Source organism: Nicotiana tabacum, chromosome 19, assembly GCF_000715075.1.
Source record: "Nicotiana tabacum cultivar K326 chromosome 19, ASM71507v2, whole genome shotgun sequence".
Classification (NCBI taxonomy): Eukaryota; Viridiplantae; Streptophyta; class Magnoliopsida; order Solanales; family Solanaceae; genus Nicotiana; species Nicotiana tabacum.
Window position 1 is genome coordinate 39,487,699 of NC_134098.1, and position 14,311 is coordinate 39,502,009.

Here is a 14,311-nt window from a genome sequence, read left to right on the forward strand (position 1 = left end):
GAAAAAAAGTAAAAAAGAGTGACGGATTATCACTAGAAAGAACAAAATAAATATAAATAAAGAAAATAACAATAAATAAATAAATAAAAAAACTAAAAAGAGTGAATAATTTTATTACGAAAATAATAAAGTAAAAAACCAACAATAAAATAAAAATAAAACAAAGTCAAAATAGTGACAAACATTTTGGACGAAGACATAGTACAAAATTAAGAAAATAAATAAATGTGGCAAAAAAATCATAAAAATTAAGAACAAAAATATAAAATAAAAAAAATAAGAGATTGTTAATAGAAAGAACAAAAAAGAATAAAATAACTATAAAAAAATAGTGCAATATTTTAAGAAAGAAAAAATTTAAAAAATAAAAAAAAGGAAAAAATAAAAGAAAAAGAAAAAGACAAAAAAAGGTTAATAAAGAAAAAAAAAATGAGATAACTTAGGTGGAGCTTGGTCATAGGAAGGGAAAGGGCATCCAAGTAATAAAATCTTCAAAGGGACATATTCTGTTATTTTCAAAAAAGAAAGCATTTTGGTCATAAAGTTTTTAAAAGGAGCTCTTAGTGTCTTTTTCTCAATATATAATTGTCCTAGATAATACAAAATTATAATGCCTAGATATTTTACAAGTTCCTTAAAATAATGCGAAAACATGCACCTACTACTTTTTGGAAAATAAAATTCTTTTTCGAACATCCTATATCATAACCTATGCTTCCTAAAGAACCTTGTGACCTTTCTGATTTGGCGGATTAAAGACCCCACAATTTTTTCTAATTTCTCCAGCGCGTCCGACGAGAATATCAATACTTGCCATTTTTATTATTGCATTTGAAAAACTCTGTCTGAAGGTATTCTCGTTGGAAGCAAAACCTGAAACAATTGAAGCACTAGAATTATCCAAGGTAAGCTCTTGATCAATCTTCAGAATGCCTTTTTGTAACATGATCTGTCTAAAGAACTGGTTGTCAACCGTGAAAGATGTATTTTGATCCAAAAATGTCGTTGCGGTGCTTTTTGAACAAGTTTTTAAGAGTTGGGCAGCCAAAGAAGGATCCATGGTGTTATCAGGTACTAGAGAAAGCCTATTTTGAAAAAAATTACAGCGTGCAACTCCGACAGTGTGAGCTCCTAATAGGGTCACCATATCATTTAAGGACAGCCCTTTGTTTGTGAACGATTGGAGGGCTTGTGGAACTGTAAATGATGGACCTGGCAAGTTTACATCTGCTGCATTTGAAACCAGGCCATCTCGCCTTCCAGTTGGAATGGCATAGCTAGGACCTCCAGCTAGCGCTACTGCATCCCGCGTTGCTAGTGTTATTATGTCAGCGCATGAAACGGTTGATGGGCATAATGTTTCTATGCTTTTCTTAATTTTATCTATAAGCTCGAAACCTCGTACTGTTTGATTTGGTCCAGCGTTTCTTTCCGATTGCTTAGACTTTGTTGACTTTATGAGTATGGATGCATCACAACCCTGAAGTTCAGTTTTACGTTAAGTAAACGAACACAATTAGAAGCAATTATTTGAATTAAATATCTTGAATATAAATAGAAAATATATTCTAATAATAAAAATTACGAGCAATGGGAAACGATGTTGACAAAATATATTTTCCATCTCCAGGTGATAGTGCCTTTAACGATAAAATGGATATAAGAGATATTGCGCTCTGTGCATTAACTCTGGAATAATACTTGTGTAGAACCAGGCAGAGGTACTGTTTTGTACGGGGTTATATTCGTCACTGTTTCTCAACTATATATTTTTCATTTTGTATGTGTAAATATATATTTTTTCTGCACACTATATGTATATATAGACACACATAGACATTGTTTAAAAATAATACAAAGTAAATTTATAAATGAGGAAAATGCATATTTTTAAATATATTTGAGTATCATTTGTGTGAATTGCGGGAGATTACATGCTTATCGATGTGAATTATGTTCATTATGTATTTCTTATATGTATGAATGATCTTGTGCAGAAAAAGATCAAAAAGGAAAAAAAAAATTAGAAACAAAAAAATGCTGGAGAGTAAAATCTCGGATTGCAAAGTGGGGTTCGCTTTGTCAAACCGGGGCCGGAGCAAGAAAACAGAGAGCTGAGAGCGGTTTGGGTTCACGCGACACACGGATTATGGATTTAGCTCAGCTTCTCCTATCCGAATTAGGAGATGCCAAGTCCACCCCAATGCAACCCTACCTCGCATAAATATAATTTTAATTCACCTTTTTAGGGAGACAAGACTTTTGGAGGCAAAAACACGTTAGGATCAAGACTAAGGATTCAACTCTATATTTTTTCTTCTTTACTCCTATTTTTCCAGTATATTATTTTACTTACCCTGCCTCTCCCATGACTTTCCGAACCAACCAACTCGGATTGCCATTGTTATGAATTCTAGAATTATAGTTTTACACACTAGACATGAGTAGCTAAACTTCTAATCTAGGGTTTGATGGAACCTCTTGGAAGATGACTTTTCGTTACATTTAATATAATTTTACCGATGAATTTTCTCTAGTTGTTCAACTACATGATTATCTTTATTGATTGAAGGACCCTCAATTGACTATGCCTATTTATTATATATTTCTTGAGAATACATATTTAGGTAGTTGTTAAACAATATCACTTCTAACGTATGTGAGAAATCAATAATGTGGGCTAAAAGATGACTTTAGGAATAAAAAACATTGACATAATCATAGTGAACGATAAGATAGTGTGAGGTAACGTAATTCTAGAGAATATGTCTAGTAGAGAATGCTTAGGCAAAATTATAAGAGATATAGCGGGAAGGATTTCAACAATGAGAAAATTATAACTCTAGGTCTCCTTAATCTTCTCCCAAACTTTATCCTCACAAGGATAATTTTACTAATTTTTAGTATTTATTAGTTAATTAGTTTAAAACAAAAATTATAATCTTTATAATTAAAAATTTATTTGAACTTGTGTTTCTTAATAATATTGAACGGTTGTATCTAAGCCTTAGCTCTCTATGAGATTCGACTCCAGACTCTACGATCGAATTTATATTTGCAGCGACTGCTTATCCTTTTAAAGACTAGAGTTGGGCATGATCATAAATAAGTACCTCTCCCTCCCAAAATGAATGATACAATTAAGATTTCGAGAGTCAACTTCTTAATTTTTACCGTGAATTCAAATATAAAATCTTCAAATTTTATTAAATAAAAGTTATATATTTGTTAACTATATAAAAAATATTATAAATCACAATAATTGATAATTTAAAATTTTTAAAATACATAAGAAAAAATTACAATAACAAAAAACCCATTTGATATTCAAAATTTTAACTATATATTATTCTTGGCATGGAGGGAGTATTAATTTGCACAGGAAGTTTAGCCTTAAATCACTAGATACCTAAACCACTTAAAAGCCAAGTTGTGACTTCTGATAAGCCGACACCTCTTGCACAAAATTCTACAGACAATGTGGGGATAAATTTCACCCATGATCATTTAAGTCAAGTTTTTTAATACAAAAATTATTATTTTTGTAACACAAAAGTCATTTAGTATAGCTTAGTTAACATAAATATAAAATTGGTCCAGTCTATAATTGACAATTGTGCGACGCACTGTTTACTATTTGCTTTGCTTATTAAGGAGTATTTTTGAATTGATGCTGCTTAATGGGCACATTTTGGCAATGAATTCAAGTATGAGCAGCGATGTTTAGTTTGTTAACTTTTGGTATGTTAATGGGTAATTTTGACAATGAATTAAAATATGAGCAGCAGTTTTTGTATTTAGTTTGTAAGTTCAAATATGAGCATCAATTTTTGCCATAATAACAGCTTGCTAACTGCAACGACCAAGTTATTATCAAAGAAGAAAATGATTGCAAATCTTAAAGTGCATTCTAAGTTAATTCCATAGAAGAGCTAGCCCCTAAAAGAGGAAAGTGAAAAAGTACTAATCGCCAAAGAAAAGGAGAGAGGATAAAGTGTAGAGATGGACTTTAATGGGTAGGCTTGTTTTTTGTATGAACCCATTTGGAGAATGGATCTTGGGCCAAGTTGGAAAATTAATGGGATCTTTACACAATTAGCCGGTCATATACATTGTTTACTTTTTTAGCTATATACATAGATTATATATTAATTATACACAACTATACACATATAATACATAAATTATGTATATATTATACATCCACCGGTTATTTTTAGTTTAAGTGGTTAGATTGGCGGCTATTTGGGTTAATTGTTTAAAATTAATTAGAGAATTAGGGCAGCATCACGTCAGTTTGCCGATCAGTATTTATATTTTCCAGTCACTTTTATATTTATGTTAACTATGCTATATTAAAATGACTTTTGTGTTATAAAAAAAGACTTTTGTATTACAACGCTTAACTTGAATGACCATTGATGAAATTTACCCGACAATATAGGAGCCCACCACAAAATGATAAAAATGGTGAAAATTGCATAGGGCGCCCTATTTGGTCTCCCTTTTTTAACTTATACCCGTTTTGTTTTTCTATTTGCATTCGTACCCATTTTTTATTAAAAGCATTTTAAAAGATGATTTTACCGTTCTTTAATAAAAGACTATTCAAAAAGTGCAGGACAAAAACTTAAGCATGTTTAGGCCGAAGTTTTAGCAAATAAACTAAAAAACTTCAGCTTGTTTAGACTGAAGTTTCGGATAAAACTCACGACAAAACTGTAGACTGCGTTACAAAACTTCAGCATGTTGTGGTATGAAATTTTAGCAAATGAACTAAATAACTTCAGCATGCATTAGCAAAAACTCTTTAGAAAAATACATATTGCAAGACAAAAACTTAAGCATGTTTAGTCTGGTGTTTTAGCAAATGAACTAAAAAACTAATAGCAAATGAACTAAAAAACTTCAGCATATTTAGTCTGATGTTTTAGCAAATAAACTAAATAACTTAAGCATGTTTAGTCTGAAGTTTTAACAAATGAACTAAAAAACTTCAGCATATTTAGTCTGATATTTTAGCAAATGAACTAAATAATTTCAGCATATTTAGTCTGATATTTTAGCAAATGAACTAAATAACTTCATCATGTTTTGCGTGAAATTTTAGCAAATGAACTAAATAACTTCAACATGCATTAGCAAAAACTCATTAGAAAATTACATACTACAAGACAAAAATTTAAGCATGTTTAGTCTGACCTTTTAGCAAATGAACTAAATAACTTAACCATGTTTAGTCTGAAGTTTTAGCAAATGAACTAAATAACTTAAGCATATTTAGTTTAAAATTTTAGCAAATGAACCAAATAACTTAAGCATGTTTAGTCTGAAGTTTTAGCAAATGAACTAAATAACTTCAGCATGTTTAATTAGTCTGAAGTTTTAGCAAATAAACTAAATAATTTCAGCATGTTTAGACTGAAGTTTCGGATAAAATTCATGGCAAAACTGTAGAATGCAGGATAAATAGCTTCGGCATGCATTAGCATGAAGTTTTAGTTTCAATGTAAAACAACTTCATGCTATAATAGCATGAAGTTTTAGCTTCAAGGTGAAACAACTTCATGCAAGTGCGATTTTGAAGATGAATCTCGACAAGTTTCTGATTTTTTTATAAAGCTGCTGAGAGGAGAGGAGGAGATCATTTTATATCTTATGTCAGAGGTTTTATTGTCAAATTATTACGGATATTTTGTGAGGTGGCTACCAAATCAATAGTTTTTAAAAATATGGTACATGTTAAAAGGTGGCACAAATATAGGGTATGGCTGTAAATCCCCCATAAAAATGGTCGTGGGTGTTGGAGAAGAACGCTAAAAGAAGCGTGTGCGAGTATATTTGATCAAGAAAGCTATTCCCCGTTTCGATTTGTTTGAACCTTTTCGGAGTACGAAGTTAAATTAATTAATTTCTAGTGTAAATGCGAATATATGTTTAAAGTTTGTGAAATAAAAGTTATATATTTAGAAACTATATAAAAGTACTATAACTCACAATAGTTAACAACCTAAAAACATATTTGCAAAAAACATGATAAAAAAAATCTTATTTGATTTTTTAAATAGTACTCCCTTCGTTCCAGTTTACGTGAACATATTTTCTTTTTGATCTGTTCCAAAAAGAATGACTCACTTTTAAATTTGGAAACAATTTAGCTTAAACTTACAATTCTACCCTTAACGAGAACTTTTATAGTCACACAAATATTTTGGGCCCCTTTTTGACTTGTTTAGGACCACAAATTGTAAAAGTTTTCATTTTTTCTTAAACTCCGTGCCTAGCCAAACAGGTTCACATAAATTGGAACGGAGTAAAAGATTCATTTTATTTCTAAACGGAGGGAGTAGTAGTTAGAGAAGAAAAAGTAAAACTTCAAGTAGTACACTTACTCTCACAAAGCAGTCATGAAAATGCATGCGAAGCAGAGCTGCAGTGATGGAACGGTCGCTATTGAACTGGTTTTGCACAGCTTGTCGTACAATAGTTTCAGCTTGTGGACAGGTAGAATTGTAAAAGCCAACTCGAAGTTGAGCTGAAACTAAATGAAAAACACAACAGAGAAATATATATGGTAATATCATTTTCACAGAACAGAAGGATGTTTCTGAGAGAGTTTTCTACAAATTGAAGATAGTTTGTACAGTGTATTCTGGGCTTTCCCTACTAGCTAGTGATGAAGCAGATCAAAGCCATTCAAGCAATATATATAGGTGCAGGAGAAAGGGATTCTGACGCTGGCCACATGCATCGTCAACGAACACCAAGTGGGCATGTCTTTCGGTTCACATTCTCATACGCGTTAATGCACAAACGGCTAAATGCATCCAAGTGGCTTCTTACGTAACCTCTTAGGGCGGTAATAATGCATGCATTAGCCGTTCGTATTACTAATTTTCCTTGTTTAGTAATTTTTTCAATTTATGTATTACTAAAGCAAGTCTTAGTTATACAATCTAGTTGGTATTATTCTATGCGTAACTAATGCATAATAAACCATGATATTAGAAATACCAAGGCTATTAATACATGCATTAGCATGGTCAAAAATAAATTTATCCTTAAAGTCCCTTAAACCTAAAGAATATGTAGGGCATTTTAGTAAATGACTAATTTTCTTTAAAATTATGCAATGCATTTTAATTTTTAATACACCACACCAAACGTGGATAAGAAATAATCTCTGCATGACTAACCCATGCATTACTAACCCCTGCATTACTAATCTCTGCAGTACTAATACACCTTATTCAGTATTATTTTTATACATTATACCAAACGATCCCTTGCTGATTTTCTTTTACTGTACACATGTTATACTCTCTCCATTTCACTTTACGTGGCACCGCTTGAAGTATGAAGGTTAAAATTCTTAATTTTGATCGTGAAATTAGACAGAGATTCTTTAAATTTTTGAAAATAAAATTTACATATTTGAAAAACATATAAAATATATTATAAGTCATAATAATTTATAATTTAAAATATTTATAAAATATTCTAAAAAAATATGATCAAAGAACCATCTCGTAAACTATCCAAATAGTAATACTAACACATAAATTAGAACAGAGAAAATAGTAATTTAATGAGTTTGAGAATTTAAATAATAACCACAACTTCACCTATTTTAGGACGATGATTAGAGCGGTGATTATTTTACGGTTGTATATTTGTGGAAATGACGCCCCCATAAATAATGCAAACATCTTTTTAAGCCTGCTAGCTGGAAATTCTTTTACTTTTAAATTGATGTGTATCTTCTTCTTTGTCAAGCTATATATGCTTTTATAGAATATTTCTCAACCGCTCTCCCCACAAGAGAGATAGACTTCTAAGACCAGAATACATATTTATTTTTTCCCATTTTATATTTTTTCTTTTTCTTCCTCATTTTTCATTTCATTTTAGAAAACTCAAAAATCTCTAAATACAATTAATCAACTCTTTTTATTCTCTTATAGTTGTTTATTTATTGGTCTATTGGCATCCATTAATGTACTATCTCCTCTGGTTGCAAACTGATATTTTATACTTCAATGCCATACAAGAGGGATGATTTGTGTGGTATTCATTTTTTCGCGTGCAAAAATTATAGAAGAACCTAGTTCTTCTATGTGTTCCTTATACTACTGTTGCGGAAATAGTAAATATGGAAAGTAAAGAACACAAGTATTTTTACGTGAAAAATACCCAACTCAAAAGATGAAAAAATTATGACCTACTACTCAGTAAGATTTTCCTCAACACTTCACTAAATCACTGAGCCAAAATAATATTTACAAATAAACTCTTCGTAAACCTAAGGATTACCTCTAATCCTGTTGTGGCAACCAACCTCTAATTGTTGCGACAACTTTAAGTTAACTCTAACTTGAATACAATACTCAAAGTACCTAATACAATTGCTTCTAGATAAAGCTGAAAGGTACAACTTGAAACACATACTACAATGAAATAGAATAAAAGACAGACACTTGGAACTAGTTCTTCTATTTAGTTAATGTAGCTTCAGGTTCGCACACTTGAATCACACAAGAGTTGCTTGCAAAATATCTTGCTATTTTGCTCTCAATACTCACGTTTAACTTCAGCGTTTGTGCGTCCCTATAAAATGAGAACCTCCTGCAATTTATAGAGTTAGTTGAAAAGAAAATAACTAGAGTTCCAATGCTATACTCTTCCTTAGTGGAAGAGTTCTAGCTAATTATCTTCAACTTATAACTCCTCCCTTATCTAGGATAGAGTTCTCTCGAGTAAGGAGTCCTTCTCCTTATCACTTATGCAACATTTTCGTTCAGGAGATATCAGATATAACCACTTAAACTTATCTTCTTCGCGTTCATGCCTTGTGCTTGAATCTGCCCGTATCTGTATACACTGTGTATGGACCTGGTTCATGTTTGAGTTCCTTTGTCAATCATCAAAACAAACTTCACTCGGCCAACACAAACTTTCTCCCATAATTTTCAGGGGAGGAGGTGTGACACCTCTCTTAGACTATAATACCTATTTTTTTCTTTGTTCTCTTGTATCTCTCATTTTTAATTTATCTTATTTTTAAAAGCCCAAAAGTCTCAAAATACAGTATATCAACTCTTCTCGATTTACCGTGCCTTTTCTTCTTTTCAGTATTTTCATTAGCAATTTGTACATTAAACCGAAACATAGGAAGAGAAGCATTTTGCTCTCTGTTGAGTTTCATGTTCTACTCACTGTTAGCCGAGCTTAAATTCACATGTAGGTATTGTTGTTCTTGCTTTTATTTTTTAATTCTTTTGAGTAAGTTTTTGATAATTTTAAAGTTCTCTGAAGAGACTAGGTGAAGATATTAAAATAACAATAACAATAATCATGACAATAACAATAAGAATGACAATAACAATAATCATGAGAATAATAATAATAATGATAATAATAATAATAATAATAATAATATTATTATTATTATTATTATTATTATTATTATTATTATCATAATTATTGTTATTGTCATGATTATTGTTATTGTTATTTTAATCAACAGATGCAATTATTATTATTATTATTATTATTATTATTACTATTATTACTATTATTATTACTACTATTATTATTATTATTATTATTATTATTATTACTATTATTATTATTATTATTATTACTATTATTATTATTATTACTATTATTACTATTATTATTACTATTATTATTATTACTATTATTATTATTATTATTATTACTATTATTATTATTATTCTCATGATTATTGTTATTGTCATTCTTATTGTTATTGTCATGATTATTGTTATTGTTATTTTAATCAACAGATCTCAATTTATTGGACCAGATATGGTTGATTGAACGATGGATAACAATACAGTTTTTTATATATATTTAAGTTTGTTTGTTTGTAAATAGTTTTATATGCAAAGTATATATCATTTAGTTTCATATTGTCGGTTGTTGAGGTAGAGTTCGTGGCATCGATAGTGATGGAGTTAACCGAAGAAAGTATTCGTATTTAGTTATAATTTAATCAATCTATTAAGTTAATTTTGTGTGTGTGTCTATGTATACATGAAGTTGATGTCCTCTATTTCTAGTGGAGTAAATTACGATGGGATAAATTTACTGAGTTCGTATATGGGCTATACGATCATACAAATTCACTAGTACGTTATTAATCTAATACTCTAGAAAGATGCATGTGAGGGATCCCATGATATGTAGATTGGTTTACTATCTTTCAATCTACAAGGTTTACTCAGAATTCCGTGGATGTTCCTTATGATTTTTCTTATCTATTACGATTCTCCCCCTTGACTCTAATAAGCCAAAATATTTGGTAAGCCATATCATATCCACGTGTAACCTAATAAAGTAAAGATTTCTATCATATTTAAATTAAAAGGATAGCTACACTGTGCTATGCCGAGCAACGAGACATGTTGAATTCAGAAAAAAGAAAAGAAGATAAGCCTGTTTGGCCAAGCTGTCGAAGTTAACTTTTTCTGAAAAGTAATTTTTTTAAAAAAATCAAAGGTGCTTTTTGCAAAAAGTGATTTCGGAGAGCCGCTTATATAATTCGTGCTATATAAAGTGTTTTTGACCTTTCAAAAAATTGGCAAAAAAGACTACAAGTATAAGATACAGTTTGTTATTTCCCGAATGATGCGATGGATGATATTATCAAGAAAAGCAACCAAGCTCACAGAATGAAGTGTAAAATTTTATAGGATTCCTTTCCAATAAGACAGCCGATAGTCACAAGGCAAAGTAGGTGGATGGGATCTGAAAAATGGCCGTCACTTTCTTCACGCGGCTTTTTTGGCATCATCTATGAGCCTGTGAGGCACACTGGAGACTTCCTCCTCCATTCACCCATTAAAATAGCTTTCTGATAATTTACACATGTGGTATACACATACATTCAAATAACAAAACAAATAAATACAAATGTATATGTGCGCAAGTAGGGACAAAAGACAAACTTCTATACTAGCTAGTACTGTTGCAGTCAATATCATACTGTAGTTTGAAGACATACATTATAGTATTATTTTGTCTTTGGGAATTAGGACCACTGTTAGACCACATGAAGGCCCAACTTAGTATTGATTTCATTCTCTTGTACAAGCTCATGTTATAAGGCTCAATTATTTATTTGCTGTATTAACATGTACAGAAGAGAGTCTGGGACTTGGGTATATCTCAGTTGATCCGAAACTATAAATAGTTAAATGTATTGTAATTAGCAGTCTCTAGAAACAGGGGCGGCCCGACGTATTTTGGGGCCTAAAGCCAAATTTTAATGAGGGGCCTTAATATTTTAATTTTTTTAATTATTATTTGAAGTCAATTTTTCTACCTTTTTTAGATGCAAAGTTACTAATAATTTTCTTATAATCAATTTCTCCTAATAAGTCTTTCTCAATTGACAATATAGCTAACCCATATAATCTCTCTTGAGACATTGTTGATCTTAGGTAAGATTTTATCAATTTTAATTTTGAAAAACTTCTTTCCGCTGAAGCGATAACTGGAATTGTTAACATTATTCTATAAGCAATATAAACATTTGAAAAAGAATCAAGTCTCTTTATTTGATTGAGTATATCGATTAAACTATTATCTTTTACTTGTACTATTTTCCTTAATACTTTCAACTCAAAAAATAAATCTAAACCATCAATATCTGATTGATTATTATGCTTTAAGAAAAATTCAAGATTAAGGCAATGTGTTTTTAAATTTCCATCATTTAGTGATCTTAGTTTTTTACCACTAAATAGAAAACCAAAAATATTTTCATATGCTTCAGATTGTTCAAATCTATTTTGAAGTGAAACAATAGCCTTGTCTACAATGTATAAAAAGTAATCAACTCTAAAGGAATTTTCAAGAGACTTTGAGATTTCATTATCAACATTCTCATCAAATTTTTTCTTCCTAGATATCACACGTTTCTTACGAAATTCGGATTCGATATTCATTTCAAATGCAATTTCTTTGGCAGAAATCATAGCAGTTACAAATCCTTCTTCTCTATATTTGTTCAAAAAAGAAATCAGACCTTTTAATTGATATATGGCAACATCAATATGCATGTCTTTTGAATGCATACTTTTGCTAACTGAATTAACAACAAATAATATATCATACCAAATAATCATACCCAATAAAAATTCAAAATTTTCGAGTCCATATGTTACCAAGGAATTAGCTTCACTTTTAGTTTTTGGATCATCACTAATTTCTACTAATTTCAATAAAGCATCTCTTATTTGTGGAGTTTGAAATCTTATTACTTTAATACTTTCAATACGACTTTCCCAACGAGTTTGTGACAATGATTTAAGAGTTAGACTAGGTACACTATCCTTTAATACTTTCCATCGCTTAGTAGAAGATGAAAATAGTGAATATATACGTTGTACCACTCCAAAAAATGATATAGCTTTTGTACAAGAATTAGCCATATCACAAAGTAACAAATTTAGATTATGACAACCACATGGTGTATAAAATGATCTAGGATTTACATGAAGAAGTCTTTTTTGCACTCCTTGATGTTTTCCCTTCATATTTGACCCATTATCGTATCCTTACCCTCTTAAATTATCAATATCAAGTCCAATATTTTTATTTCATCTATAATAACTTCAAAAAGACCTTTTCTGCTTGTATCATCTACTTTTAAAAATTCTAAAAAATATTCATTAATTTTTATTGGAGTTGCCGAAATATCTACACTCCGCAATATAAAAGACATTTGTTATTGATGACTTGTATCTGGAGTGCAATCAAGTATGATAGAGAAATATTTTGCTTCTATAATTTTTTCTATAATTTTATTCTAAATTTCACTTGTCAATAAGTTTATCAATTCATTTTGTATTCTACGCCCAAGGTAATGACTATGAATTTCATCATGCTTAATTCGTCGAATATGTTCTTGCATGACAGGGTCAAATTCTACAATCATTTCAATTAAACTTAAAAAATTTCCATTATTCTCTTGATATATCTTTTTATTTTTTCCTCTAAATGCTAAATTATTTTTTCCAAGAGTTTTGATCACGGCAATAATTCTTGACAATACATTTTTCCAATGCTCTTTATCTCTATTGATTTGTTCTTGAACATCTTTATTGATTGTTTTATCTTTTTGCAGTCTTATTTCTAAATCAATCCATGCAGCCATGTTAATAATATGTTCATTTGTTGTTTCATGAGTTTTGAGTTTAGTACTAATATTTCTCCAATCATTACTACCTTCACTAGCTAGTTTATTACTACAAGTTCCAGAACTCAAACTAAATAACTTACAACAAAAATAAAATACTTTATCTAAGTCTTTAGAATAAACTAACCATCTTCTATCATGTCTTTCACCATTCACCAATTTTTGAATATAATGTGTAGTAGAAAAATGTCTTGAAAATGTATCATTCGGAAAATTTGTGTCAATTATTCTAATTGGCCCCTTTTCTACTAATAGATCTCTCAACTTTGTATCTATATTAGTCCATTGACTAGGATCATATATCTCTCTTGAGACATTGTTGATCTTAGGATCATATATATTTATAGGAGTTGAATTATTTATTTCATTCATAAGCATCAATGTATTATTTTGAGGATCTATTTCCGACTTGTCACTTACTTGTTCTTTTTCTACTTGAATATTATTAATTTTCGAATTATCTAACTCAATTGAATTACTAACTTGCTCATCTAGAGAACACTCTCCCAAATTTTCTAATTCAAGATTTTTATTATTCAATAAAAATTTGTCAAGAGCACCTTTTTGAGATTGTATTAGATTTTGAATTCTTCTTCTTTTCTTGAGTTTTTCATAACCAGATTCACACTTTCTATTTGACATACTTATCTTCTAATAAGTAATAAATAATCTAAAAATGCACTAAATAGCAAAATATTAAATTTTAAATGAGAAAATAATAAAAAGATAGAATAAATAGCAAAATATTAAATTTTAGATGAGAAAATAATAAAAAGATAGAATAATACAACCTGGTTAAAAACGGATAGCTTGATATGAAATTAAATTTTCTGTTCGAGTATGCTTGTTGTAAGACTTGAATCATGAAAATAGAACAAACAAAAATACTCCACTATTTCTTGAATCAATACACTGAACTCTGAAGTGTGAAGATCTACAATAAAGCTTTGATCTTTGGCTATTGAAGAATGAAGTGTGATTAATTGAAGAACAAAGTATAAAAATATAAGATAGTGGTATAGTGTTCTTCACTTTGCTCGACAAAGTCAGTTAGTCACGTTGTCCTCACTTCAGCAGCTCCAC

At 30.0% G+C, this 14,311-nt stretch overlaps 1 protein-coding gene and 1 pseudogene across 1 annotated transcript; both read right to left on the reverse strand.

Annotated features, from left to right (window-relative positions):
* Positions 1-483: 483 nt before the first annotated feature.
* LOC107827231 (peroxidase 44) lies at positions 484-6,688 on the reverse strand. Its single transcript, XM_016654329.2, has 2 exons — positions 6,393-6,688; positions 484-1,480 (listed from the first exon to the last, which is right to left on the reverse strand). The coding sequence occupies exons 1-2, from the start codon at positions 6,582-6,584 to the stop codon at positions 719-721; spliced, it is 954 nt and encodes a 317-aa protein (XP_016509815.1). The 5' UTR covers positions 6,585-6,688; the 3' UTR covers positions 484-718.
* Positions 6,689-11,485: 4,797 nt separating this feature from the next.
* On the reverse strand, positions 11,486-13,870 carry LOC142173438 (uncharacterized; annotated as a pseudogene).
* Positions 13,871-14,311: the final 441 nt, after the last annotated feature.